The sequence below is a fragment of the Mustela putorius genome, unplaced genomic scaffold (assembly GCF_011764305.1).
Source record: "Mustela putorius furo isolate JIRA1106 unplaced genomic scaffold, ASM1176430v1.1 tig00003909_pilon_pilon_pilon, whole genome shotgun sequence".
Taxonomy (NCBI): domain Eukaryota; kingdom Metazoa; phylum Chordata; class Mammalia; order Carnivora; family Mustelidae; genus Mustela; species Mustela putorius.
This window is the reverse complement of record NW_025422057.1, coordinates 40,204,069-40,226,931: the sequence shown is the minus strand read 5'-3', so window position 1 is coordinate 40,226,931 and position 22,863 is coordinate 40,204,069. Positions and strand designations below refer to the sequence as shown.

The following is a 22,863-nucleotide window of genomic DNA, read 5'->3' as shown; positions in this document are numbered from 1 at the left end:
GGAATTAGCCCAACAGCCACTGAGAGCTCCTTGAATCCTCAGAGCGACCCTGAGCGATAGGGACAGAGGCAAATTTGTACCCATTTTGTGAAGAGTGAAAATTCCCAAAGAAGCCAAGTGGCCCAAGGTCACCAAGCTGCCGGGTGGCATGGCTCCAGCGGACACCAAATCCAGGTGGAATGTCCTTCACATTACGTGAGGAACAACCACCAGGGTCCATCTCACAGGCCAGCCCTCCTCATGCCTGCCTCGGCCTGGGGGCTACGGAAGGGCACTGAGCCGGAGAGCTGAGGCAGGAGAGGGGGTGAGGATGAGAGGACCAGCAAGGAGGTCGGGGATGCAGGGTGGGGGCCGGGAGACACAGCCCCTGCGTCTGCCATCCTGCGCTCGCCACCTTCCATGCTCCGGTGAACCTTCCATGCTCCGGGAAGGCGTTTAGGGTGTGGGCTCAAGCCAACCAACGACAACAACAATGGTTGGAACTTTCGTAAATGGGTGCCTAGACCAGAGCGCGCTGACCTTTCAAAGTCAGGGGCGTGGAGCGCAGCTGCAGCTGCAGCCAGCCTCTGTGGCTGAACCCTTCCCACTTCTCCTTCCACGGCCCTGACTTCCTGGAGCTTCTCCTCCTTGTTCATCTGAGCGAATGCCAGCACGGAAGCCCTCACAAGCAAGTCTGAGCTTCCCAGGCTGGCATCCCTCGCTGCCCCATCCCTGCCCAGCAAAGACCTCACCACCATCCACACTCCTTGTGCATCACTTTCCATCTGTAGAATGGGACAATCACAGCACCCGCTCACACGATGCTGTGAAGAATGAAGATGGTGTGTGGCAAGGCTTAGCCCTGTGCCCATCCCTGGCCTTCTCCTCCAGCCTCTATTTCCTGGTGCTCTGCCCGGAATCTCCAGAGAACCTCACTGCTGTGGACCAAGTGCCGCCAGCCCCCCAGCCTCCTACCCTCTGTACCCCTCTCTCCCCACTTCTGTGTGCTGTGCTTTCCCAACTCTCTTCTGGAACACTCTTACCCCTCTTTCAATACTTGGCCCAAATCCCATCTCCAGGAAGCTTTCCCTACCACCCACCGACTGGGAAGATGGGGTTAGCAGGGCCTCTTTGCTGTGCCCACGTCAGCTTTGTGGGTAGCACATGGTTTTGCTTCTCTAGTTCTCCCATTCAGTGTGGACCTCAAGGGCATGGGCTGTGTGTTATTTCATCCCTGCCCTCCAGGCCTTATAAAAAGTCCTCTATAGAAGAATCACCCATAAGTATGACTGAATAATAACAGAACCACTTGCATAAAGCTCACCATATACCAGGACCATTGGAAGAACTTTTTACAGACTAACTAATTCAATCCTCCCAACCCCACTATGCGCTAGGACTTTCTCTGCCCCCATTTCATCAGAGAGGTTGAAGAACTAGCCAAAGTCACACAGCAATCAGTACCCAAGTCCAGATTTGAACTGAGGCAGCCTGGCCTCAGAATCTTTAAACATCCCAGTGGATTACCTTTCAAAAAAGAAACAAATTCTGTAATACTACCGCTCTGCAATATTGTGAAAATAAAGCAAGTGGGTACCTATCTAAGTTTGGAATCGACGTGTTCACATTCGTTCTGAAATCATTTCTGCCTTCACGCTAAGATCCTGAACAAATCAATTATTAATTAAATCCCATACTCCAGCTATAGGAGTGTGTTTAAAAAAACAAAACCTCTGATGGTTCAGGGAAAAAAACGGAAAATGTTTTAAATTAAGCTCACAAACCACAGTAAGCCTGTGCCTGTAATTTATCCAACATATAAATGGTCTACACCCCTGCTTATCCACAAGAAGGCGTAGGAACCAGAACACATGAAGAAGGCTTGGATTACTTCGGTCTCCTAACTGCTGTTGGCACAGGGAACATGCTGTCTGCTTCAATTTCTCCCATTTGCAAATACTTTATTACCTCAAACCCATAAGGAGAGGTCAAGCAACAGGTCAGGAAATCTACTGGAAATTGCCTTTTTGTCCATGTCCACCTTCTTGGCAACTTTCTTGAACTTGACCTATAGGAAGGAAGGCATCTGGATCCATGGAAGAGGTATCATGGTGTGGGGACCTACCACATCTCTATGTGAATGGTGGCATTTCGTTTCAAATGTGACTTTCTGGGACCTTTAGGGGCAGTTCCATGCTTACCCATTGAGCTGCTGTCAGGGAGCGGCCGTCCCCGGGGAAGGCCCATTTACAATCCTGCAAAATCTTGACAGGCTCCCTCTAGCCCAGCCTTCTGCTCCAGAAGAACACTTAGCCATGGGAAAGAAACAGCCTCCCAGCCCCAAAGTCAGTGCCCGCCCCCGCAGGAGATGGCAACTTCCGACTCCGGGAACGACACACATTCAAGATGAGACTTGTTTTCCTTCTGTATGAACTTCTCGCAAAAAGTCATTGAAAGCCCTAGGGTCTCCAAATTCTTGCCCAGTCACTCAGCAGGCCTTCTCTTGGTGACCGCAGTCTCAGCGCCAGCATGGCCCCATCCTGAGGGTCCCTCCCCTGCCTGAGGGTTTCCGTTCCTGGCATCTCGCCCTGGCCCTGCGCTTTCTGCCCATTTTCCCTAAGGAGGAAGTGGTCAGAGGACAGAGAAGAGCACTGATGCTGGATAACAGCTTGAGAAATCTCCAGGCCCAGCCGCCCACTGCCACAGCACACATGGGGCTGGGATCTGGGAGCCCCCGGCACGACAGGGACAAGAGAAACTGCCTGGGCTGCAGAAGCAGAGCAGAGAGCCGGCCAGAACCTGCTGGAAGGCAAGGACTGACCGGTTCACTTGCGAGGCATCGTGGCAGGGAATCTGGGCTGCACGAAGTCAGATAGGCCTGAGACTCTGATCAGGAAGATGAACACTGTCGACTTGTGTTCATCTGCATGGTCCTGGGGTGCAGTGCAGTAGAGGCAGCTTTGTAGAGGTTGATCTATTGGCTGGTCCCCCAAGAGGCATGCCCATGGAGAGAGCTTGACTCAGGCACTGAAACAGACTCACTGAGAGCACCAGCTAGCAGAGGGGCAGCCCGGTAGGTATCCCGGGCCTGGAGAAGACCAGACTCTCCTGCCCACCAGGCTGCGGTAGCGCCTCACTGTACTCCAGTCTTAGCACCAGCTCAGGATAGGGGCCTCCTACAGGTCAGACTTAGGAGGGACAGGGAGGAGCCCAAACACCAGCACTGCTTGCTAACCATGAAAAGCCAAACAGGAGGCCATAGCAAGCAAACCCTGAGAAGCACTGGCAGGCTGGCCCTGCACAGCCTCTGAGCTCCCCAGCCATAACCTCCCCAGCCCCCCACATCTGAAATGCCAGGCCCTGCGGAGCACATGCTTTTGGAAAGAAACAAGTACCTTTATGGAGAGATAATTTAGTCATCATAAAATTCATTGATCTTAAGTATACAATTCAATAATTTAGGGTAGATTTATCAAGGGGTGCAAACATCACTACACTACACTTCTGGAACATTTCTATTCCCCCTTGCCCTTTTGCCCATTTATAGTTAATTCCTACTCCCACCGTCAGCCTTAAGCAACTGTTTTCTGTTCCTATAAATTTACCTTTTCTGGACATTCCAAATAGATGATATCATGCCATACATAATTTTTTGCATCTGGTCTAGTTTGCTTGGTATAACGTTTCTGAGGTTCATCCGTGTGCCGCATGTATCAGCACTCTGTTCCTTTTTATTAGCAAACTGTATTTTAGTGAATGGATTCCTCAATGGTGTTTAACCATTCACCAGTTCTTGGCTGTATTCAGACTGTTTCCAGCTTCTGGTTATTATGAACAAAACAGCTATGAACAACAGTATGTTTGTGTGTGCATGGACAGATGCTTTCGTTTCTCTGGGACCGATTTTCTGGGTCCTATGGTGAGTATGTGTTTAATGCTTTAAGAAACTACCAAATTGATTTCCAAAGCGGCTACACCCTTTCACATTTCCACCTGCAACAAACAGGGTTCCAGTTTCTCTACATCCTCACCAACACTGGACATTGTCTTTTTATCGCTCTTAGAGCGGGTATGAATAATGAACATATTTTCATGAACTTGTTAGCCCTTTTGCGTATCTTCTTTAGGGACGTATGTACTCAAATTTGTTTTGTCCATTTTAAATTGTGTTATTTGGCATCTTATTATTGAGTTGCAAGACATCTTTCTGTATTTTATCCCAGCATTATTTGTTGAAAAGATCATGCCTTCTCAAAATTTTCTGAATTACTTTGTGAGGGGCTGGTATTATATTTTCCTTTAATTCTTGATATATCTCACCAGTAAAGCAGTGTGGGCCTGGGCTTTTCCTGGTTGGAAAGATTTTAGCTAACAATTCAATTTCTTGACTTACTGCAGGTTTATTCACTTTATAGATTCCTTTTTAAATCAATTTTGGTAGTTTGTGTCTTTCTAGGAATTTTTCCATTTTATCTATGTTGTTTAATTTGTTAGAACCAATGTGTTCATAATATTTTCTTATAATCCTTTTAACGTTGGTTGAGTCTGTAGTGATTCCTTCTTTTTCTTTTCTTTTTTTTTTTTTTTAATTTTAAATAGGCTCCAAGGCCAGCATGGAGGTCAATGCAGGGCTTGAACTCACAACCCTGATATCAAGAATTGAGCTTAGATAAGAGCCAAATGTTTAATCGACTGAGCCACCCCAGAGCTCCAGCTATTTCTTTTTTGCTTCCTGATTTGGTAATTGGTTTTTCCTCTTTTTTATTTTCCTGTATAGTCTACTTAAGATCTGTCAATTTTATTGATCTTTTCAAAGAACAAAGTTTGGCTTTATTGATTTTTCTCTGTGCACGTGTGTGTTTTTTCCATGTCATAGATTTCTGTTGTGATCTTTGTTATACCCTTTCTTCTGCTTACTGTGGATTTCACTTGGTCTTATTTTTCTGGTTAACTATGGTGAAAGCTTAGGTTATTGATTTGAAGTCTTTCTTCTTGTCTAATATAGGCATTTAAAGCCATAATTTTTTCTTGAAGCACTGCTTTAGCAGCATCTTGTAAGTTTTGATGTGTTTTGTTTTCATTTGTATTTAATTCAAAATATTTTCTAATTTCTCTTGTAATTTCTTCTTTGTATTATTTAGAAGTGTGTTGTTTTAAATTTTGAAATGTTTGGAAATCTCCCAGATTCCTTCTGTCATTAATTTCTATTCAATTCTGTTGCTCAGAGAACAACCTTTGTATGATTTCTTACGTACATAAAATTGGTAAATTTATGTGGATTTGTTTTGTGGTGTAGATATATGGTCTGTCCTGGTGGATATTCCCAGTGCACTTGACAAGTATGGTATGTGGTCATTGGGTAGAGCATTCCATGTCAAGTAAAATTGCTTGATGTTCTATGCCCTTGTTGATTTTCTGTCTTGGTATTCTATCAATTTCTGAGAGTGGACCATTGCAATCTCCAACTATCATTCTAGAATCACCAATTTCATCTTTCCTTTTTCTTTTTTTCTTCATGGATGCTGAGGCTCTGTTGTTAGGCCCACGTTCCTTTATAATTGTTGTACCTTCCTGGTGGTATTAATCCTTCACAATTTGTAATTTCCTTCTTGGTCTCTCATCCTATTTCTTGTCTTAAAATTATATCTTATCTGATATTAATTCAGCTACCATGTCTCTTGCTACTATTTGCACAGTGTTATTCTCTCCTTTGGGTGTTCTCCATACCCACTCCCCATGTGTGTTGTCTCAGTGAGAAATACACTTGCCCTAACTGTGACCAAAAGCTCAGACTAGCAGCATTGTTGGCCCTCCTTGCTCAACTCCCCTAAGAAGGTCACCTCCCGGGATACTGCTGCTGAACGTGAGCACTGCACACTGCTCTAAGCCACATGAGCCCCCTTCTAACAACAGAGCATCTGGTGGTCCTCGCAGCACTCCCTGCTCTGAAAGAAGCTCACCAACAAAGCAGGAGGGAAGAGTTTCAGAGCAAACAGAGGCCAAAACCCCACCAGACCCCACTGTCAGGAGCAGCTTAGCAGTTTTTTCAGTATAAAAGGCTCTCCGTTTAGCATACACCTGTGGTCTTCCCAGAGTGTTAGAATAATTATTTTTGTTGATTTGGTTCAATTAAAAGCTGCCTTTGTGGGGAGAGGCTTTGCTGATGTCTTCACTTAGCCATAGTCAGACATCTCTCCCAGGGACACGAGCATTTGCATTCAGTGCCTATAAGTTCCACAAAGCAGGGATTTCTATCTCTCTTCTTCACTGTTGGTCTACTCCAAACAACAACCTGGAAGGTGGTGAACTCTCAATAAAAGAAGTTTATATTTTGATTTTAGTAATAGGGTTTCTCTGGATCCCAAACTCAGCAGCAGAAATGCACAGCAGTCAGGTATACGGACTGCTGGGGCTATAGAGAGATCCTCCAGAGACATCCAAATTCACATCCAACTGAAGTATTTATGAAGATAACTGCAGATTCACATACAGTCATAAGAAATAAAGCAGAGAGATCTTGGGTACACTTTACCCATTTCCTCCCAGCAGTCAGTCTCCTAAGAACCAGATATTTGATTCACTGATTTTTCTCTATTGTTTTGCTCTTTTCAGTTTCATCAGTTTCTTCTTTGACCTTTATCATTTCATTCTTTTCTGCCTGCTTTGGGTTTATTTTGCTCTTTTCCTAATTTTCTGAGGTGAGACTTCAGATTGTTGATTTGAGGGCTTTCCTAATTCCTAATGCAAGCATTTAAGGCCATACATCTCCCCATCAGCACTGCTTTAAAGGCATCACACACGTTTTGTTGCATTTATTCTTATTTTTGGTCAATACTCTGTATTTTTTTTTATTTCCTCTGAGACTTCCTCTTTGATCCATGCATTATTTTTAAAGTGTGCTGTTTCATTTCCGTGTGTTTGTATGAGTTCCATTGCTTTAAGGTTGCTGAGGTTTGTTTTAAAGCCCAACATTTGGTCTAAGATAGGCTAGATCTTATGGCGAATGTTCTGCGGGGGCTGGAAATACATGTGTTCTGCCGGTGGTGGTCCGAGTATTCAATCTGTATCAATTTGGGCCTGTCCTTGATTGCGGTGTTTAGATCTTCTATACCCTTACGAATTTCTGTTCAGAAGGTCTCCTGGCTGCTGAGAAGGGGTACTGGAGCTGCCCTCTGTAACTGTGGATTTATCTCTTTCTTCTTTCAGCTCTTTTTTCTTTGCTTTATATACTTGGTAGTTCTCCTGTTTGGTGTGTATACATATATTTAGGGTCTTTATCCTGGTGGATTGATCCTGTCATCATTATCAAATGTCCCTCTTTGTTTCTAGTAAGTATCTCTACTCTAAAGTCTATTTTATCATATTATTAGTCTACCCACTCCAGATTTGTTTTGGTTTTGTTTATAAGGTAGAACTTTTTCCATCCTTTTATTTCAACCTACCTAATTCACCGGGTTTGTAGTGAGTTTCTTGTAAAGAGCATATACACATGTTGTGTGTGTGTGTGTGTGTGTGTGTGTGTGTGTGTGTGTTTAATCCACTCTGTCAATCTCTGTCATTTGACTAATGTATTTAAACTGTTTAAGTTTTAAACCAGGTAAGAGAAACAGTATGTTAGCAATTAAGTCTGTCATTTTATGATCTGTTTTCTGTTTATTTCCTGTGTTTTTCATTCATCTGTCCCTTTATGTTACTGAAACATATTTTAGGATTCTGTCTTTATTTCTCTATACTGTTTTGGGGTGTATTTTTTTCATAGTCACTTTAATGGTTGCTTTGAGCGTGATAAATAAATGTGTGACTTACCAAATTTCTATCACTTTGAGGGAAGTGTAAAAACCTCACTTCTATTTAGGTGACTTTCCCCTCCCCACTTCTAAATATCTTAATGCTTTTCCTGAGTATCAGATGGTTTTATAATTTTTGTTTTGATTACAAGATATTATTTTTTTTTAAGATTTTATTTATTTATTTGTCAGAGAGAGAGAGAGAGGAGTGAGAGTGAGCACAAGCAGACAGAGTGGCAGGCAGAGGCAGAGGGAGAAGCAGGCTCCCTGCCGAGCAAGGAGCCCGATGTGGGACTCGATTCCAGGACGCTGGGATCATGACCTGAGCCGAAGGCAGCCGCCCAACCAGCTGAGCCACCCAGGCGTTCCACAAGATATTATTTTTAAAACTCATGAGGAATAGAATAGCTTACTTATGTCCCCATATTTCTGCTCTACTGTTGATCTTCTTCCCTAATGCATCAAGTCTTTCTCTTCTATTTCAAAAATTTATTTTGGCCTTTCTTTTAATGTAGGACCCATAGTGACAAATTCTTTCAGTTCTCCTTCATCTGAGAATGTCCTTATTTCCCCTTTATTCCTAAAGGACAGTTGGGCTGGATATAGAATTCGTAGTTGACAGTTCTTCTCTTTTGATATTTGAAAATGTGCCACTTCTTGGGCTGCCTGGGTGACTCAGTCAGTTAAATGCCCAGCTCTTAATTTGGGCTCAGCTCAGGATCTCAGGGTTGTGAGATCAAGCCCCACATCAGGCTCTGTGCTTAACGAGGAGTCCACTTGCGATTCTCTCTCTCCCTCTCCCCCTCCACCCCTTACCCTGCTCGTGCTCTCTCTCTCCTTTGCTCTCCCCCTAAAATAAATAAATAAATAAAATATTTTAAAGAGAAAATGTACTACTTCTTTCTGCTTTCCATCAATTCCAATGAAAACTGCAGTCATTCCAATTTGTGTTCCCCATAAGTAATGGATTGTTTCACTCTCATTGCTTTTAAGATTTGTTTTTCTTTGCCTTTCATCATTTTTCTTCTTACCCCCTTTCAGAGTCCTCCTTTGGTTGTCTCTGGCATTATTTTCAGGGTTTATGGTTGTGCTTAGCAGGGAAGAGCAGGGAGAAACTGACCTATGCCATTGTGCCTGAACCAGAAGTCTCAAATTTCTACACACTATGAATTTGCAATGTCTGCTGTAACTGTTATGTTACCTGTGAGGTGTGTTCCACCAGTTAGAAGGCTAGCATCTCAGCACATGTATTTCTAATGGCCACATTCTACAGAGAAGGGCATAGGGCAAGCAGGCACTGGTGGAAGGGAATTAGGAGGATTTGTGGCCAGAAAGCATCAAAGTGCTTCAGTCTAGCTGCTAGCTTCCTCCTACACAGGGGAAACAGCTGTCCAAGAGCAGGTGCCAAGGCTCCTCCAGCCGCCATGTTGAACCAGCATGAGTTATATTTTCTCTGGAATCTGGGTGTAAAAACCAGAGCACGGAATCTAGAAGCACACAAGTGCATGAAGAACACACATTTTTAGGCCAAACTGCAAACTACCATGCAGATAGTTTGCAGCTAGGTAAAGATACAAATTAAGCCAATTTCGTGGTAATATCAATAGAAAGGAAAATATCAAAGAGTTTCATTTGAAAAAAGAAAGAAAGTATTCCTACCTGTTCTGGGGACATTTCACCAAATAATGTCTCGCTGTAAAATGAAAAGAAATAGATAAATAAATAAATGTAAATAAATGTTACTTTAGAAGCATGTGCTCCAGGAATCACCAGGAAACGTAGGTACCCAGGCGTTGCCCAGATGTTTGTACAAGCCACTTCTTGGGGCTTTCATACTTCTTTTTGGATGAGTAAGCATAACCATAGCATGGATACCACATTGACTTAATACTGTTCCACACCTAGACTGAGCCAGGCATGAACCATATATCCCAGATCTCTTAGTTTGATGACCTAAAACAGTCTTTTTTTTTTTTTTCCCAAGCCAGGTTGAGGTGGTTCTGATCTGGAAGGTCTTAGAGTAACAATCACCCAACTTGGAAGCTCTGCCTTAGTCATGAGAAAGCCTTTGGGGACAACCTGTTTCCACTTAGATGCTCCTCTCTGCAAACTGGCATTTTGTTCTCTGATCAACACTCTTCTGGGGGCAGGGAGGGTGTGTTGGAAAGACAGTCTTAGAGCAAGACATCCTCCACAGTAGGTCTCATAGTGGAAAAAAAAATATTCTAGCAGCAGAGGAAAAACAAGAAGAACTAGGCAGTTATCCTAATAAGTGGACAATCTAATCTCACAATTGAGTTCACTTCAAATAGAAGCAAAGCCATGGGCTCCGGAGGTGGGTGGTGGATCATTACATTGATGGTCCCAATGAATCGCACCTCCCTGTGTCTGTCCACACCGCTGTGAAACTGCTTGACTGCCAGACGTGCTTTGGTCAATGAAATAATAACCAATATGTCGCAAGCAAAGGCCTAACCGGCCCCTGTGCTCTGAGGTTTGCTCATTTGTTGTTTCATTGCAGGGAACTCTTCTGCTACCACGTAAAGAAGCCTGGCTAGCCTACTGAGAGATGAGACCATATTGAACAGGCACAAGTCACCCCAGCTGAGGCCCCAGAGCAGCCAGGCCACAGCTCATCCACCAGCAGGCTGCAGCAAAGGAGGGACTTCAGCGAAGACCAGAAAAAATGTTCAGCTAAGCCCAGCCGAAACTGCTGACCGATGGAATTGTGAGCAAATAAAATCCTTTTACTTTTAAGCTGCTACACTTGGCATGATCTGTCCTGCAGGTGACCAGGGCTGGTTCCAGACCAGCATGACAGGGGCTCTGCTTTAGAAAGGGCTTTTTGCAATGTCCATGGTCACCAAACTGTGGAAAGAACCAAGATGCCTTTCAACGGACGAATGGATAAGGAAGATTTGGTCCATATACACTATGGAGTATTATGCCTCCATCAGAAATGAAAACCCAACTTTTGTATCAACATGGAGGGGACTGGAAGAGATTATGCTGAGTGAAATAAGTCAAACAGAGAGAGTCAGTTATCATATGGTTTCACTTACTTATGGAGCATAAGAAATAACACGGAGGACATGGGGAGATGGAGAGAAGGGAGTTGGGGGAAACTGGAGGGGGAGATGAACCACAGGAGACTATGGACTCTGAAAAACAATCTGAGGGTTTTGAAGGGGCGGGGGGTGGGAGGTTAGGTGAGCGTGGTGGTGGGTATTACGGAGGGCACGTATTGCATGGAACACTGGGTGTGGTGCGTAAACAATGAATTTTGTTACACTGAAAATAAATAAATAAATAAATAAATAAATAAAAACACTAATTCAAAAAGAAAAAAAAAAGGCTTTTTAGGTTTACCTGTTACTACTCCCTTTTAGTGCATAAACTCTTTCTATAGCCTATTTACCGAGCACCTACTCTGTGCTGGATAATTTACAGTCGTGGCAATAATAAAACCATAATTAGTTTTACGGAACATTTCATGTTCCTGGCCTGACTCTAGGCTTATTAAATAAATCCGTGATCATGTGTCTGCGGTTTGCAAACCGGTGGGCAATCCTAGGAAGGGCAGTGTTAAGGAAATCGCTTTCTAGATCCTCACCTAGCACAGTGTTCTTTCTTCCAGAATTCATTCTCCCAGAACATGCCCGAGCTCTGGCTGCATTCCTTTCCTCCCTCCCCATCACATCACTGTTTCTCTTCACAAAATCAAGGCATACCTCTCACCCATCCTGACTTGTGCTATGGAGGTAAAACACAGGAGGCACCAAATGAGAAATGATTTGAAAAGTTGGTGCCAGTGTTGAGAAAGCAAATGACTAAGGACTGGGCGACTAAAGCTTTCACCAGCAGAGAGTCTTCCAATATTTTGCTTTCGACAAGGATTAAATAATGACCTAATCCAGTTGTCAGCTGGTCAAGTATTAAAAATAATTTTCAATGACAGATCATATACCCTTGTGTGAATCTGCCTAATAACAGGATTCAACATCATTTCTATTCTTAGTAATGGAATTCAGCCTCAATTCTCTACTTTAAAAAGTAGGAATTAGAAGTGATGTTGAATTCTGTTATTAAGCAGATTCACACAAAGGGAATATGAACTAAAATAAAAATTTACTTTAATAAAAATACATTTCCAATAAAATGATCTTCTATGACTGATTATCTAAATTGATAATATCTATGGGGTTTTGATTAATTTTATATTCATTTTCCAAATCTTATTGATTGTTCAATATTAATAACAACACAAAAAAATTTAATACCTAGAAACTTATGGAATAAGGAAATTTAAAAACTCTTAATTTAAATTTTTATACACATTATCTTTACAGAGAAGTGTAAACAAAAATAACTCCATTAAAGTGGGATAAAATTTTGTGGGAAAAGTAGAGTGAAAATAAAAGTTCAAGGAGAAAAAGGAACAATATCCAATTTCTAATAGCTGAAGCATGTTCACAGTCTTTTTAAATAAAGAGAGGTAGTTATGAAATTCATAACATTTAGATGTGAAAGAGATTGAAACACTTTGTTTTAAGATGTCCATATTTGTGATGCCCTAGAAATTACCTCCTTTGCAACAATTTACATTTATGATCAAAAAGTTTAGACACCAAAAAAAATGTTCAAGAGTGCATAGTTTTTGAAATGCTTATAGGTGCTATGCAAGCAAAAATGTTTGAAGACCACGAATTTTGCACTTGAATTTAATCTTCACAAAAACTTTGTTATGCACCTAATTCTATGGTGGAGGGCACTGAGACACAGAAAGGTTAATGACCTTGCCTAAGATCACACAGCTAATGTTAGGGGCTGAGCTGCATCCTTACTATGCTGAAGCCTAAAACCCAACACATCAGAATGTGACTGTAGTTGGAGGTGAGGCCTTTAAACAGGTGATTCAGTTAAGATGAGGTCACTGGGGGTGGGCCCTAATCTAAAATGACTGATGTCCTTCTAAGACGAGATTAGGAAACAGGTGCAGAGGAAAGACTGTGTGAAGATACTGGGAGAAGACAGCCACCTACAAGCTTTACTATGGCAGCCAAGCAAACTAACACACCTAGGAAAGGGCAACACTGGGCAGCCTGACTCTAGAGCCCTCTTGTAACTACTCCTCACCATTCTCAGAGATACTGGGTGGCTGGTATCAGAGCTCCTTATAGACGTAGAGAGTCAGTCTCAGGAGAGATGGCTGGCCCACTGTGCCACAGCTGGGCAGGGAAGAGCTGGGGCTGGAGTCTTAGGGAATCCATGCATTGGCCTCTACTTTGGGAAATCCAGTCCAGGGACAGTGAGGTGAGCAGCCTGGAGATCAGGAAGCCAGGGAGCCGGAGGGCAGGCCAGGGCGACTTGTAATCGTTGGCTGCAGGAGAACGGGCTGATTCAGAAAGACCAGGGGCCCAGAGAGGATGGTTAGTGCCTGGCACAAAATATGCCCCTCGGCCAGCACTTGCTGACTGATGCTTATGATGTCTCAGACATGGCTGATGCTCCTTTAAGGCTGAGGGACTGCCAGGGAACCAAAAGTAATCCATACCAAACATAAGACCTATACACATCGGAGACATAGCCATGGCACAGAGTCACCTTTAAATATATGTAACTTCATCAGCACTGACTCCCAGGAAGCAGAGCCTGTAAGATAAGCATTTCAGGACAGAGTGTCTGTGGGATGGGATGCCAGCAAACCCACTGGAGAGTGGGGAAGTGAGACCAGCAAGAGAGGAAGCCAATAAGGGGGGGTCCTGGAGCCCGTCGCCATCATGGGCCATGACCTTGCACCCAGCGTACTTGACCAGGGGCTCCTAGCCCCACACAAAGGCAACAGACTGCACAGAAATGAAAACTCAGGACAGTGTTCTTTTTCAGTGGTGATCTTGTGATCTTTAGGACTTGGACGACTGAAAGGAAAAGATTGTTTTTCTCACCTCCTGGCAGAAATGTGTGTGTGAGCTGGGGCTACCCTTTCTCTGCCACCTCAGCCTGAGCCACACTGCTCCCAGCCCCCACCTCGTGGCCAAATTTCCCAGATGACCTGTTCAGGCTAAAGCCTGTCATCCCCATCTGGGCCCATCTCTGCCACCACTACCACTCCCAGACGGGTGATCTGGAGTGGAAGTAGCCACGCTCCCCCATCCTATCAGGCTCTGTACCAGTGTTGAAGCCTCAAGGTCAAGGCCTGACCCTCCCCTAACTTTCCTCTAATTTGCCTACACCTTCTCCCAACCCAGGCCTTGCAGAGACACTGAGGTAGGACCTGTAGATAATTCTGCTCTGCTCCCCAAGCATCTCTTGCACCATGCAAGGACTGTAACAGCCCCTACAAAAGGTCTCATGCATCTGCCGAAGGAGCAAGAGTGACTGAGCACAGTGCTCTCCCAGCACCCCCCCCCCCCCCCCAGCTCCAGCAGGGACAGACAGCCCAGCAGCCTGGAAAAGGACATCTGCACTTCCCTGTGGGGAGAGATAAGCCCAGGGTTGTGCCCTGCTTCCTGCCAGCCCTTCCCTTTACACGGGACTGTGCTCCCATCACATCACATCCAAAACCCCAGCCCCTGCCAGGAAGCAGACCTGCCCTAACAGTGTTTCGGGGCTGGCTCAGTCACAAGGCCAGGTGAAGCCATTTCCCTCGGGCACCAAGTGGTAAGCTGAGAAGGAGAATGCCTGTCCTCTTGCTACAGGGAGCTATTTCATGACCACGTGAAAAGCACTGATGGAAAACACCAGCACATAAAGTTGTGGGTCTAGAAACTGGTCTCATTTGGAAGCCGTGGGCCCCAGGTGGCTACCTAGCACTCGAAATACGCCTAGTCCCGAGGAAGATGTGCTGGAAGTATGAGATCATGCTGGATTTCAGCCTCAGCATGAACAAAGGAAGGTAAATATCTCATTCTGAATCTTTATATTGATACTTGTTGAAATGCTATTTTAGATATATTTTAAATAAAAGAGTTGGGCTTTTTTTTTTTTTTTAACCTCTTTGCCCTGTTAATGCGACTACTAAGAAAATGTCCGACGACATGTGTGTGCTAGGGTTCTAACACAGCAAGTGCCGGCTAGACTGGGACATCAAAGACCAGTGACAAAGGCATTAAGGCCATCTCCTTCGTCTGGTCCTACCGTGCCTTCAAGCTGCCGTTGTGCGAGCTCAGACAGGGAAGCCTGGGGCATTGCTGGAGACAATATTTGGGAGCTCTGCTTGCCCTCACAGCCAGGATGGCTGATCCCACAGTCACTGTGACCGTGATGGAAGGATGTAGTTTGGAAACTGAGCTGCAGGCTTTGGAAGGTGCTCTCCAGAACTGCCTGCGCCAGGACCGGCGGCCACACCACCCTGGGAAAAGCATCCCCAGGAGCCACGCAAGTAAGAGAAATTCTTATCCCTATTTTATAGTGAAGACCCTTGGGGACACAGGATGTCTACTCGGGGCCTAAGAAGACCCACTCTGAAAGTAAAGGAGCTTGAATCCAGGCTCTGGGTCCCATGCTCTTGGCATTAGGCTCCTGGGGAGGCTGACAAGCACCCGCGCAGGGAGGATGGGTCCCCTTCCCAAGAAGGCAGTGGGCCCACAAGAGCCAGCCAACCTTCCCACATGCTCTGCAGATGCTCTGCATCTAAGAAGTGTACGGCGAGGAGAGCTCATGCTAGGGATTGTCCAAGTGTCCGCGACAGCAGGCAGGTGAGCCAATCAACTTCTCCAAGGCCCCAGGGTCACCTCTCTGCTCCTCACCCACAGCCACCCCCGATTCCATGCTTTGAGCCTCCTCCCTTCACTGAGCGTGGCTGTGACAGGGACATACACCCCCACCACCTTCTTCCTGGGGATACAGTTCATAGGCTCTCTGGCCCCATCCCCTGGGGAAGCTGGGAGAACAAGCCTGCAGCAGGGGAACGTGGGGGTCTCGCAAACTCTAGGAAGCCCTGGCTCCAGGGCTAGGGTTCTAGCACAGCAGTGTCAACTAGACCAAGATGTCACAGAGAGTAGCGACAAAGGTGTTAAGGCCATCTCCTTCCGTCTGGTCCTACAGTGCCTTCAAACTGCCCTTGTAAGATTTCAGACAGGGAAGGCTGGGGGATTGCTAGAGCCCTCTCAAAGCAGCAAGTCTGGGCTCATTTCCAAACAAGTAAAAGTCACAGGAAAGCACTGTGCTTGAGGAGTAACTCAGGGACTGGTCCTGGGCCACCAGGACTCGTGTTTTCCACGGTGATTCAGAGCCGCAGAGCCCCTGGGACAAAGCTGCAAGCACCCAGGCACTAAGAGCCAGGACAAAGAGTCACAACTCAGGAGGAAAGTGCAAAGCAAGGAACCCATGGGTGCAATTAACAGCAGCTCACGAGAACAAGGAGCACCCCAGGAAAACAAGGCAGCGCGAGGCGGGGGGAGGGCCAAGTAGCGGGAATGGAGAGAGAGAAGGACGCTGGCTGCTGGCCCCCCAGCTTCCAGGCTGGGCTTTGTTTACCTCAGGCAGCCTCCAAGGGATGGCACCGGGAGTGGGGACAGCTACTCTGATACCCCCTTTGAGGAAGATCCAGGGGAAGGAGCGGGAGAGCTGGTGCTGGGCTCCCCTCCGCTTTCCTTATGTCTGTGAGCAGCCAGGATGCTCTGAGGTTCTTAGCTGGGCAAGAGAGCTTGGCTTTCCTCCATGTGGCCAGAAGGCAGAAGGCCCAACCCACACACAGTGACACAGGAAACCCAGAAACTGTCCACATAACAAGGGGGTCTGGGCCCGATTGTATTTTTGTGGGCACAGGCAGCTCATCTCATCTCTGAGTTTCATTTCAAGATGGTAATGGGATCCTTTCAAAATATTTCGTATAAAAGACGGGTACAGAGGAGGACAGGGTTCAGAAGAACCAGCTCTAAGGCCTTGCCACTCGAAGCGTGGCGTCTCACAGGTAACCATGGCCCCGCCATGATCTCATTAGAAGTACTCAGTCAGAATGTTCATTTGAGCAGGCTTCCTGGTGAACACTCTGCTCCTTGAGGTTCGGGCAGCGCTGTGCTAAGGCTCCAAGGTCCAGGTGAGGGGTAACCCTGGCCCCACCCTGCACAGTCCCTGTCCCCGGCCCTGTGGTGGCTGGGAGGCACCTGGCTGCTAGCGTCCCACAGGGCAGGACCCGCCCAGCCAGGGCCACAGAAGGCCAGCCTGCTGGAATAAAGCAGAGCTCCCTAGGGACTACGGGAGCGATACCTGCTGTTTGGAAAGGACCTTGGCAGGAACCGCCGTGAAGGCTGAAAGAAAATTCCTTGGCAAGCCTGGCTCCCAGATGGTGAAGCTCTCCTCCATAGAAATTTCCTCAGAATCAGGCTGAGCTTGGGCTCTGCCATACCCCTTTCAGGACTTTCTCAAGCTTCTCCGCTGAGTCCTTTCTCGCAAACGGAAGCAGTAGGGACTGGTGGTGAGGATTACACAGGATTGTGGAGGAGCCACTGAGCAGTGTGGACCCCGCGAAGCTCCTGGAAGCTCAGTGGCACTTTGGGACACTGCACAGGTGCACACAAGGCTGTCTGGGCTCGTTCTGGGGGTAGGGGGGCAAGGGCGACTGGGATCAGGTTCTCGGGGGCTCCGTGTGAGGCATGGCACGTACTTTGGCAGTCTGCTTCGTTGGCTCTGGAGGAGGTGGATGTCTCCTGAACTAACTACTTTGCTTTGTTTCCCCGATCCTACCTACCAACTACCAGAGCCAGCAGCTCAAGGCACGCTGCTCTGTCCTGCTCCCAAACCCAGGCAGAGGTGCCTTTGGAGCAAAACAGGCTTAGAGACTGCTTATGGGGCTTCCAAACTCCAACAGCTGGGAGCAAAGCAGCTGGGAAACAAACACATTTGTCCCCCACTTGCTGAGCAGCTGTCATAAGCCAAATTCCAAGGAGAATGGATCAGATGACGGGCCTGTACCTTCCTCGTTATTCTCTTGAAGGGCAGCGAAGGCATCTGTACAACATGTCCCACAAGCTCACAGGCGTAGGCAAGGGTTTGCAACAGGAGGAAAGCTTGGGCACTCGTGATGTGGTAGGTGGAGGCTGCAGAAGAAGTCTCTCTGGCTCAGCTGAGAGACCGCAGAGAGCACTGTGGGAAGGGTATGGCTTATGAAAGATCCGCCATAGGCCTGGGTGTGCTGGGTGTCTCTGTGTCCCTCTCCACCGTGACTAGCAAGGAGGCTGACCTCCACACCCTGCCCTCTGGCTCCTGGTTGGTGAGAGCACAGCAAAGCAGCAGCAGGACATGCAGAGGAGAGGGGAAAAAGGAGAGCAGAGGAATGAGTGCTCCCGGCTCCCTCCCTGCTGCCTCCTGGTATGGCGTTGCCTGGGTCCCTCTCCTAAGGCTCCTGCTGGTGACACTTGTCCCACAGCGGTAGCTCTTGCAAGTCCCAGGAGCCTCTCCTGCCCTCGTCTCCTAACTCTGCAATGGCAACAGCTTCCTGCAGGCTGGTCCCCGAGTGTACCCCCACCCTCCCTCAGCTTTGCCTGCACCTTGGCGGAGAGGCCCTCTGGAAGCATGGCTCCGTCTCCCTGTGCAAGTGTTCCCATACACTGTGACCACCCAGTCTAACACTTCCCAGCTTTGTGACCTCGGACTGATGCATAATGCTAACCATGTGTCATTGACACTGACAAGAGTCGGAATGTGTTAAAGGTTTTGTTGCTGTTGTTGTTGAACTTTAGCCTCTCAATAATCCCATGGGACTGGACACATTACTGCTTTCCCATTACTCAGATGGGAAAGGTGAGGCTCAGCGGGTAAGTCATCCACTGGTAAGTGAAGAGCAGCCATCTGAACCAGAGCCGGTTTAATTCCAGAGCCCAGCTGTCATCCACATCATCTCGGGGAGCTACAGCGTCCACACCTGCTTTGGAAATGCAGACGGTGTGCAGGGAGGGTATTTCGGAGGAAGCATACAGGCTCCAGCGGAAACGAGACATTAAGGCTTGCTGAGAGGTGGGGACTGCAGTGGAAAAGCAGCCCGGGCAGCCTGCATAGGGAGGTAAGAGTCGGAGTCCCCAGAACTATAATCATTAAGAGAGAAAGAGCAGAGCAGGACGGGGCTGAGGACAGATCCCAGGCCAGTAGGGATGCTGACAGGGAAGGAGATGGAAGTGACCCCCCCCCCAGGCTGGGCGGAGCCTTCCTGACCCCACCTGCCTGCCGGGCGCCAGGCCCTGGGCCAGTACTATAATTAAATAATGAACACTCAAAACCGCACGTCGTCTGAGGAAGGCAGTGTCCACCCCAGTTCGTTTCATAGATGAAGACAGTGAAGCTCAACGTGGTTAAGGAACACGTCTAAAACCAGTCAAATCCCGGTTCGTCTGACTCCATAGTCCTGTCTGGGCCAATGACAGAGAGAAGGGCCACCGCCTCGGAGACCGCGGAAGGAAGGGATTTGAGAAAAAGAAATTTCAACGCGGGCACAACTGATTTTAGCAGAGTAAGGGGGACACATCTCCTCACTCGCTGTACTCACCCGTCACAGGGACATAATCCCTGACTCACGATGCATTTTTCAAACAAGGTTATACTTTGCCCAGCATCTTCCCCCGTCTGTGGTTTGGTTGTGCTCCTGTTCCAGACATGACCTTATCGGTCCTCTTACCTCTGGCTTTCCTCTTGCTAAACACAGACTGCCAGATGATGGTCAGGGTGAAGAGGAGGACACTGAGGATCCCCACGCAGCACACGAGAACAGCGTAGATGTAGAGATCTGAAGGCAAAGACACAGTGGTATCAGATAAGATCAACTTCATACGTTACCAAAAATCAGTCCAAAATAAATCACAAGCCTACACAGAAAATACAACCTAGAAAATTTAGGGGAGAAAATAGGAGGAAAATCTTTGGGATCTAGGACTAAGCAGAGAATTTTTTTTTTTAAAGATTTTATTTATTTATTTGACAGACAGAGATCACAAGCAGGCAGAGAAGCAGGCCCAGAGAGAGGAGGAAGCAGGCTCCCCGCTGAGCAGAAAGCCTGATGTGGGGCTCGATCCCAGGACCCTGGGGATCATGACCTGAGTCGAAGACAGAGGCCTTAACCCACTGAGCCACCCAGGCGCCCCAGAGAAATTTTTTTATAAATGTATTTTTTAAGGACTTCATTTGTTTGTCAGAGAGAGAGAGAGAGAGAGAGAGAGCACAAGCAAGTGGGAGGCCGAGGGAGAGACAGACTCCCTGCTGAGCAAGGGACCCGATATGGGACTCGATCCCAGGACCCTGGGATCATGACCTGAGCCGAAGGCAGACACTTAACCGACTGAGCTCCCCAGGCGTCCATAAGCCGAGAATTTTTACACTTCACACTAACATCATGTATATAGAGAAAATTTGATCAACTTGATTTCATCATAATTAAAAACTTCTCTTTTGTAAACACCCGTATGAAGAGGATGAAAAGACAAGCTATGGACTGGGAGGAAACATTTGTAACTGTATATCCAACAAAGGACTAGTATGTAAAATATAAAGAACTCTCAAAACACAACAGTAAAAAAATGAACAACCAATCCTATTAGGAAATGAGCAGAACCAGAGACATTTCATTAAAGAGAACATACAGGAGGCAAATAAGTTCATGAGAAGATGTTCAACTTCCTCAGTCATTTGAGAAGTACAAATTTAAACCACGCCGAGATATCTCACACACCCATCAAAACCAATAAAATAAAAAATAGCGACAATACTAAATGTCGGGAAGGCTATGAATAAACTGGGTCACTGGAGACCAGTTTGCTGGTGAGAATATAAAATGGCACAGCCACTCCAGAAAACAGTTTCATAAAAGATACACCTACAAATTCCCTTCAACTCAGCAACTGCTCTGGGACAAATGCCCTCAGAGAAATGAAAACTTCAGTTCACACAAAATCGCAGCTTTATTTGCATTAACCCGAAACTGGCACCTGCCCAGATGTCCTTCAGGAGGTGAACGGCTCAACAAACTGTGCTCATACACACCACGGGCTACTAAAGGATGCAGCAATCTGGAACTTCCGGAGAATGATGCTAAATGCGGGGGTGCAGGTTGGGGGGCAGAAATCCCAGAAGGCTACATACTGTATGATTTTATTTATATAATGGCAAAATTACAGAAATGGAGAACAGATTAATGATTGCCAGAGGTTAAGCAGCAAGTAGCTGATGGGAGGAACCTGGGTTTGGCTCTAAGAAACATTTGTGGGGAGGGGAATGTTCTGTATTTTGGGTGTATCAATGTCAACATCCTGGTTGCCGGGTTTTACTAGAGTTTTGCACGATGTTACCATTGGGAGAAACTAGGTTAAGGGCACAAATGGGTACAGGGGATCCCTGTATCGTTTTTTAGAAATACATGCTACTCTACAATTATGTCCATTCTTTTTCATGATCATCTTTGTCTCAGTCACTTTTGCCATTATAACAAAATACCATCGACTGAGCAGTTTTTTGTTTTTGTTCTTTAAGATTTTATTTATTTATTTGACAGACAGAGATCAGAAGCAGGCAGAGAGAGAGGAGGAAGCAGGCTCCCCACTGAGCCGTGAGCCCAATGCGGGACTCAATCCCAGGACCCTGGGATCATGACCGCAGCCGAAGGCAGAGGCTTTAACCCACTGAGCCACCCAGGTACCCCCGACTGAGCAGTTTAAACAATAAACATACACTTCCCACAGGAGCAAGATGCTGGCAGAACTGGTAACTGGTAAGAGTTCCCTTTCTGGTTTGTAGACATTTCTTCTTGGTGTCCTCACATGGCAGAGAACAGAGAGACACCAAGCAAGCTCTTATGAGGTCTTGTCTTAGAAGGGCAAATAATCCTATTCAGAAGGCTCCACTCTCATGACATCATCACTTCCCAAAGGCCCCACTTCCTAATATGGTTTTATTAGGGGCTAGGATTTCAACATGTGAATTTGGGGTGAACACCAACCTTGAGCCCTTAATAACATACATCCTCATTTCCTAAACTCCTATGATCAACTTCATCACCAATCTGATTGATCAAATGCCGACTGCTCAGAAAGGCAAAGAGAAGCCAAAAGCATCGTTTAACCCTTCTCTGCCGCAAAAAGCTACAGACGTTTGAACTCAGCAAAATGTTTCCCTACCCACTTAAATGTCTTGAGCCAACAGATGTTCATTATCAGCCATGTTCAGCACTCTCCTAAGTACAAGAAATAGAACAATGGACATTTTAAAGTCTCATCAAGAAATCAGAGAATTCCATGGCATTTGTAACAACAGAAGGGTGTGCCCAGTGCCAGAAACACACAGAGAAGGAACTCAACCAGTCTGAGGAGGTCACACGGAACTTCAAAGAGGACTGGAGCTCTGTGCTGAGTCATATTTAAGAAAACACAGAAGAGGCGCCTGAGTGGCTCAGTCGTTAAGCGTATGCCTTTGCTTCAGGTCATGGTCCTGGGGTCCTGGGATCGAGCCTCGCATCAGGCTCCCTGCTCAGCAGGAAGCCTGCTTCTCCCTCTCCCTCTCCCACTCCTCCTGCTTGTGTTTCCTTTCTCAGTGTGTTTCTCTCTGTCAAGTAAATAAATAAAATCTTAAAAAAAAAAAAACACAGAAAATGCAAAAATGTATAGAAAGGATAAAAATACAGAGAGAAACAGAGTGAAAAAAATGTATTAGATTAATAGAAGTGGCTTCATGGGAACTTATTACTGATCACACAAAGTGTTTCTAACTGCTCCCTATAATAAATGAGGAGGATGAACATTTACAGACTCAACCCTTAACACACCACTCAAATTAGGTTTTTTTTTTTAATTTTTTTAATTTTCAATATAACAGTATTCATTATTTTTGCACCATACCCAGTGCTCCATGCAATCCGTGCCCTCTATAATACCCACCACCTGGTACCCCAACCTCCCACCCCCCGCCCCTTCAAAACCATCAGATTGTGTTTCAGAGTCCATAGTCTCTCATGGTTCACCTCCCCTTCCAATTTCCCCCAACTCCCTTCTCCTCTCTAACTCCCCATGTCCTCCATGCTATTTGTTATGCTCCACAAATAAGTGAAACCATATGATAATCGACTCTCTCTGCTTGACTTATTTCACTCAGCATAATCTCTTCCAGTCCCGTCCATGTT

General features: G+C 46.2%; 1 protein-coding gene across 1 annotated transcript in view; it reads right to left on the bottom strand.

Moving 5' to 3' along the window:
• VSTM4 (V-set and transmembrane domain containing 4) overlaps window positions 1-22,863 on the bottom strand; it is a 97,327-nt gene that overhangs the window by 38,220 nt on the left and 36,244 nt on the right. The window contains 2 exon segments of the mRNA XM_045068488.1: window positions 9,426-9,459; window positions 19,378-19,485. Coding sequence (XP_044924423.1) covers window positions 9,426-9,459; window positions 19,378-19,485 — 142 coding nt within the window.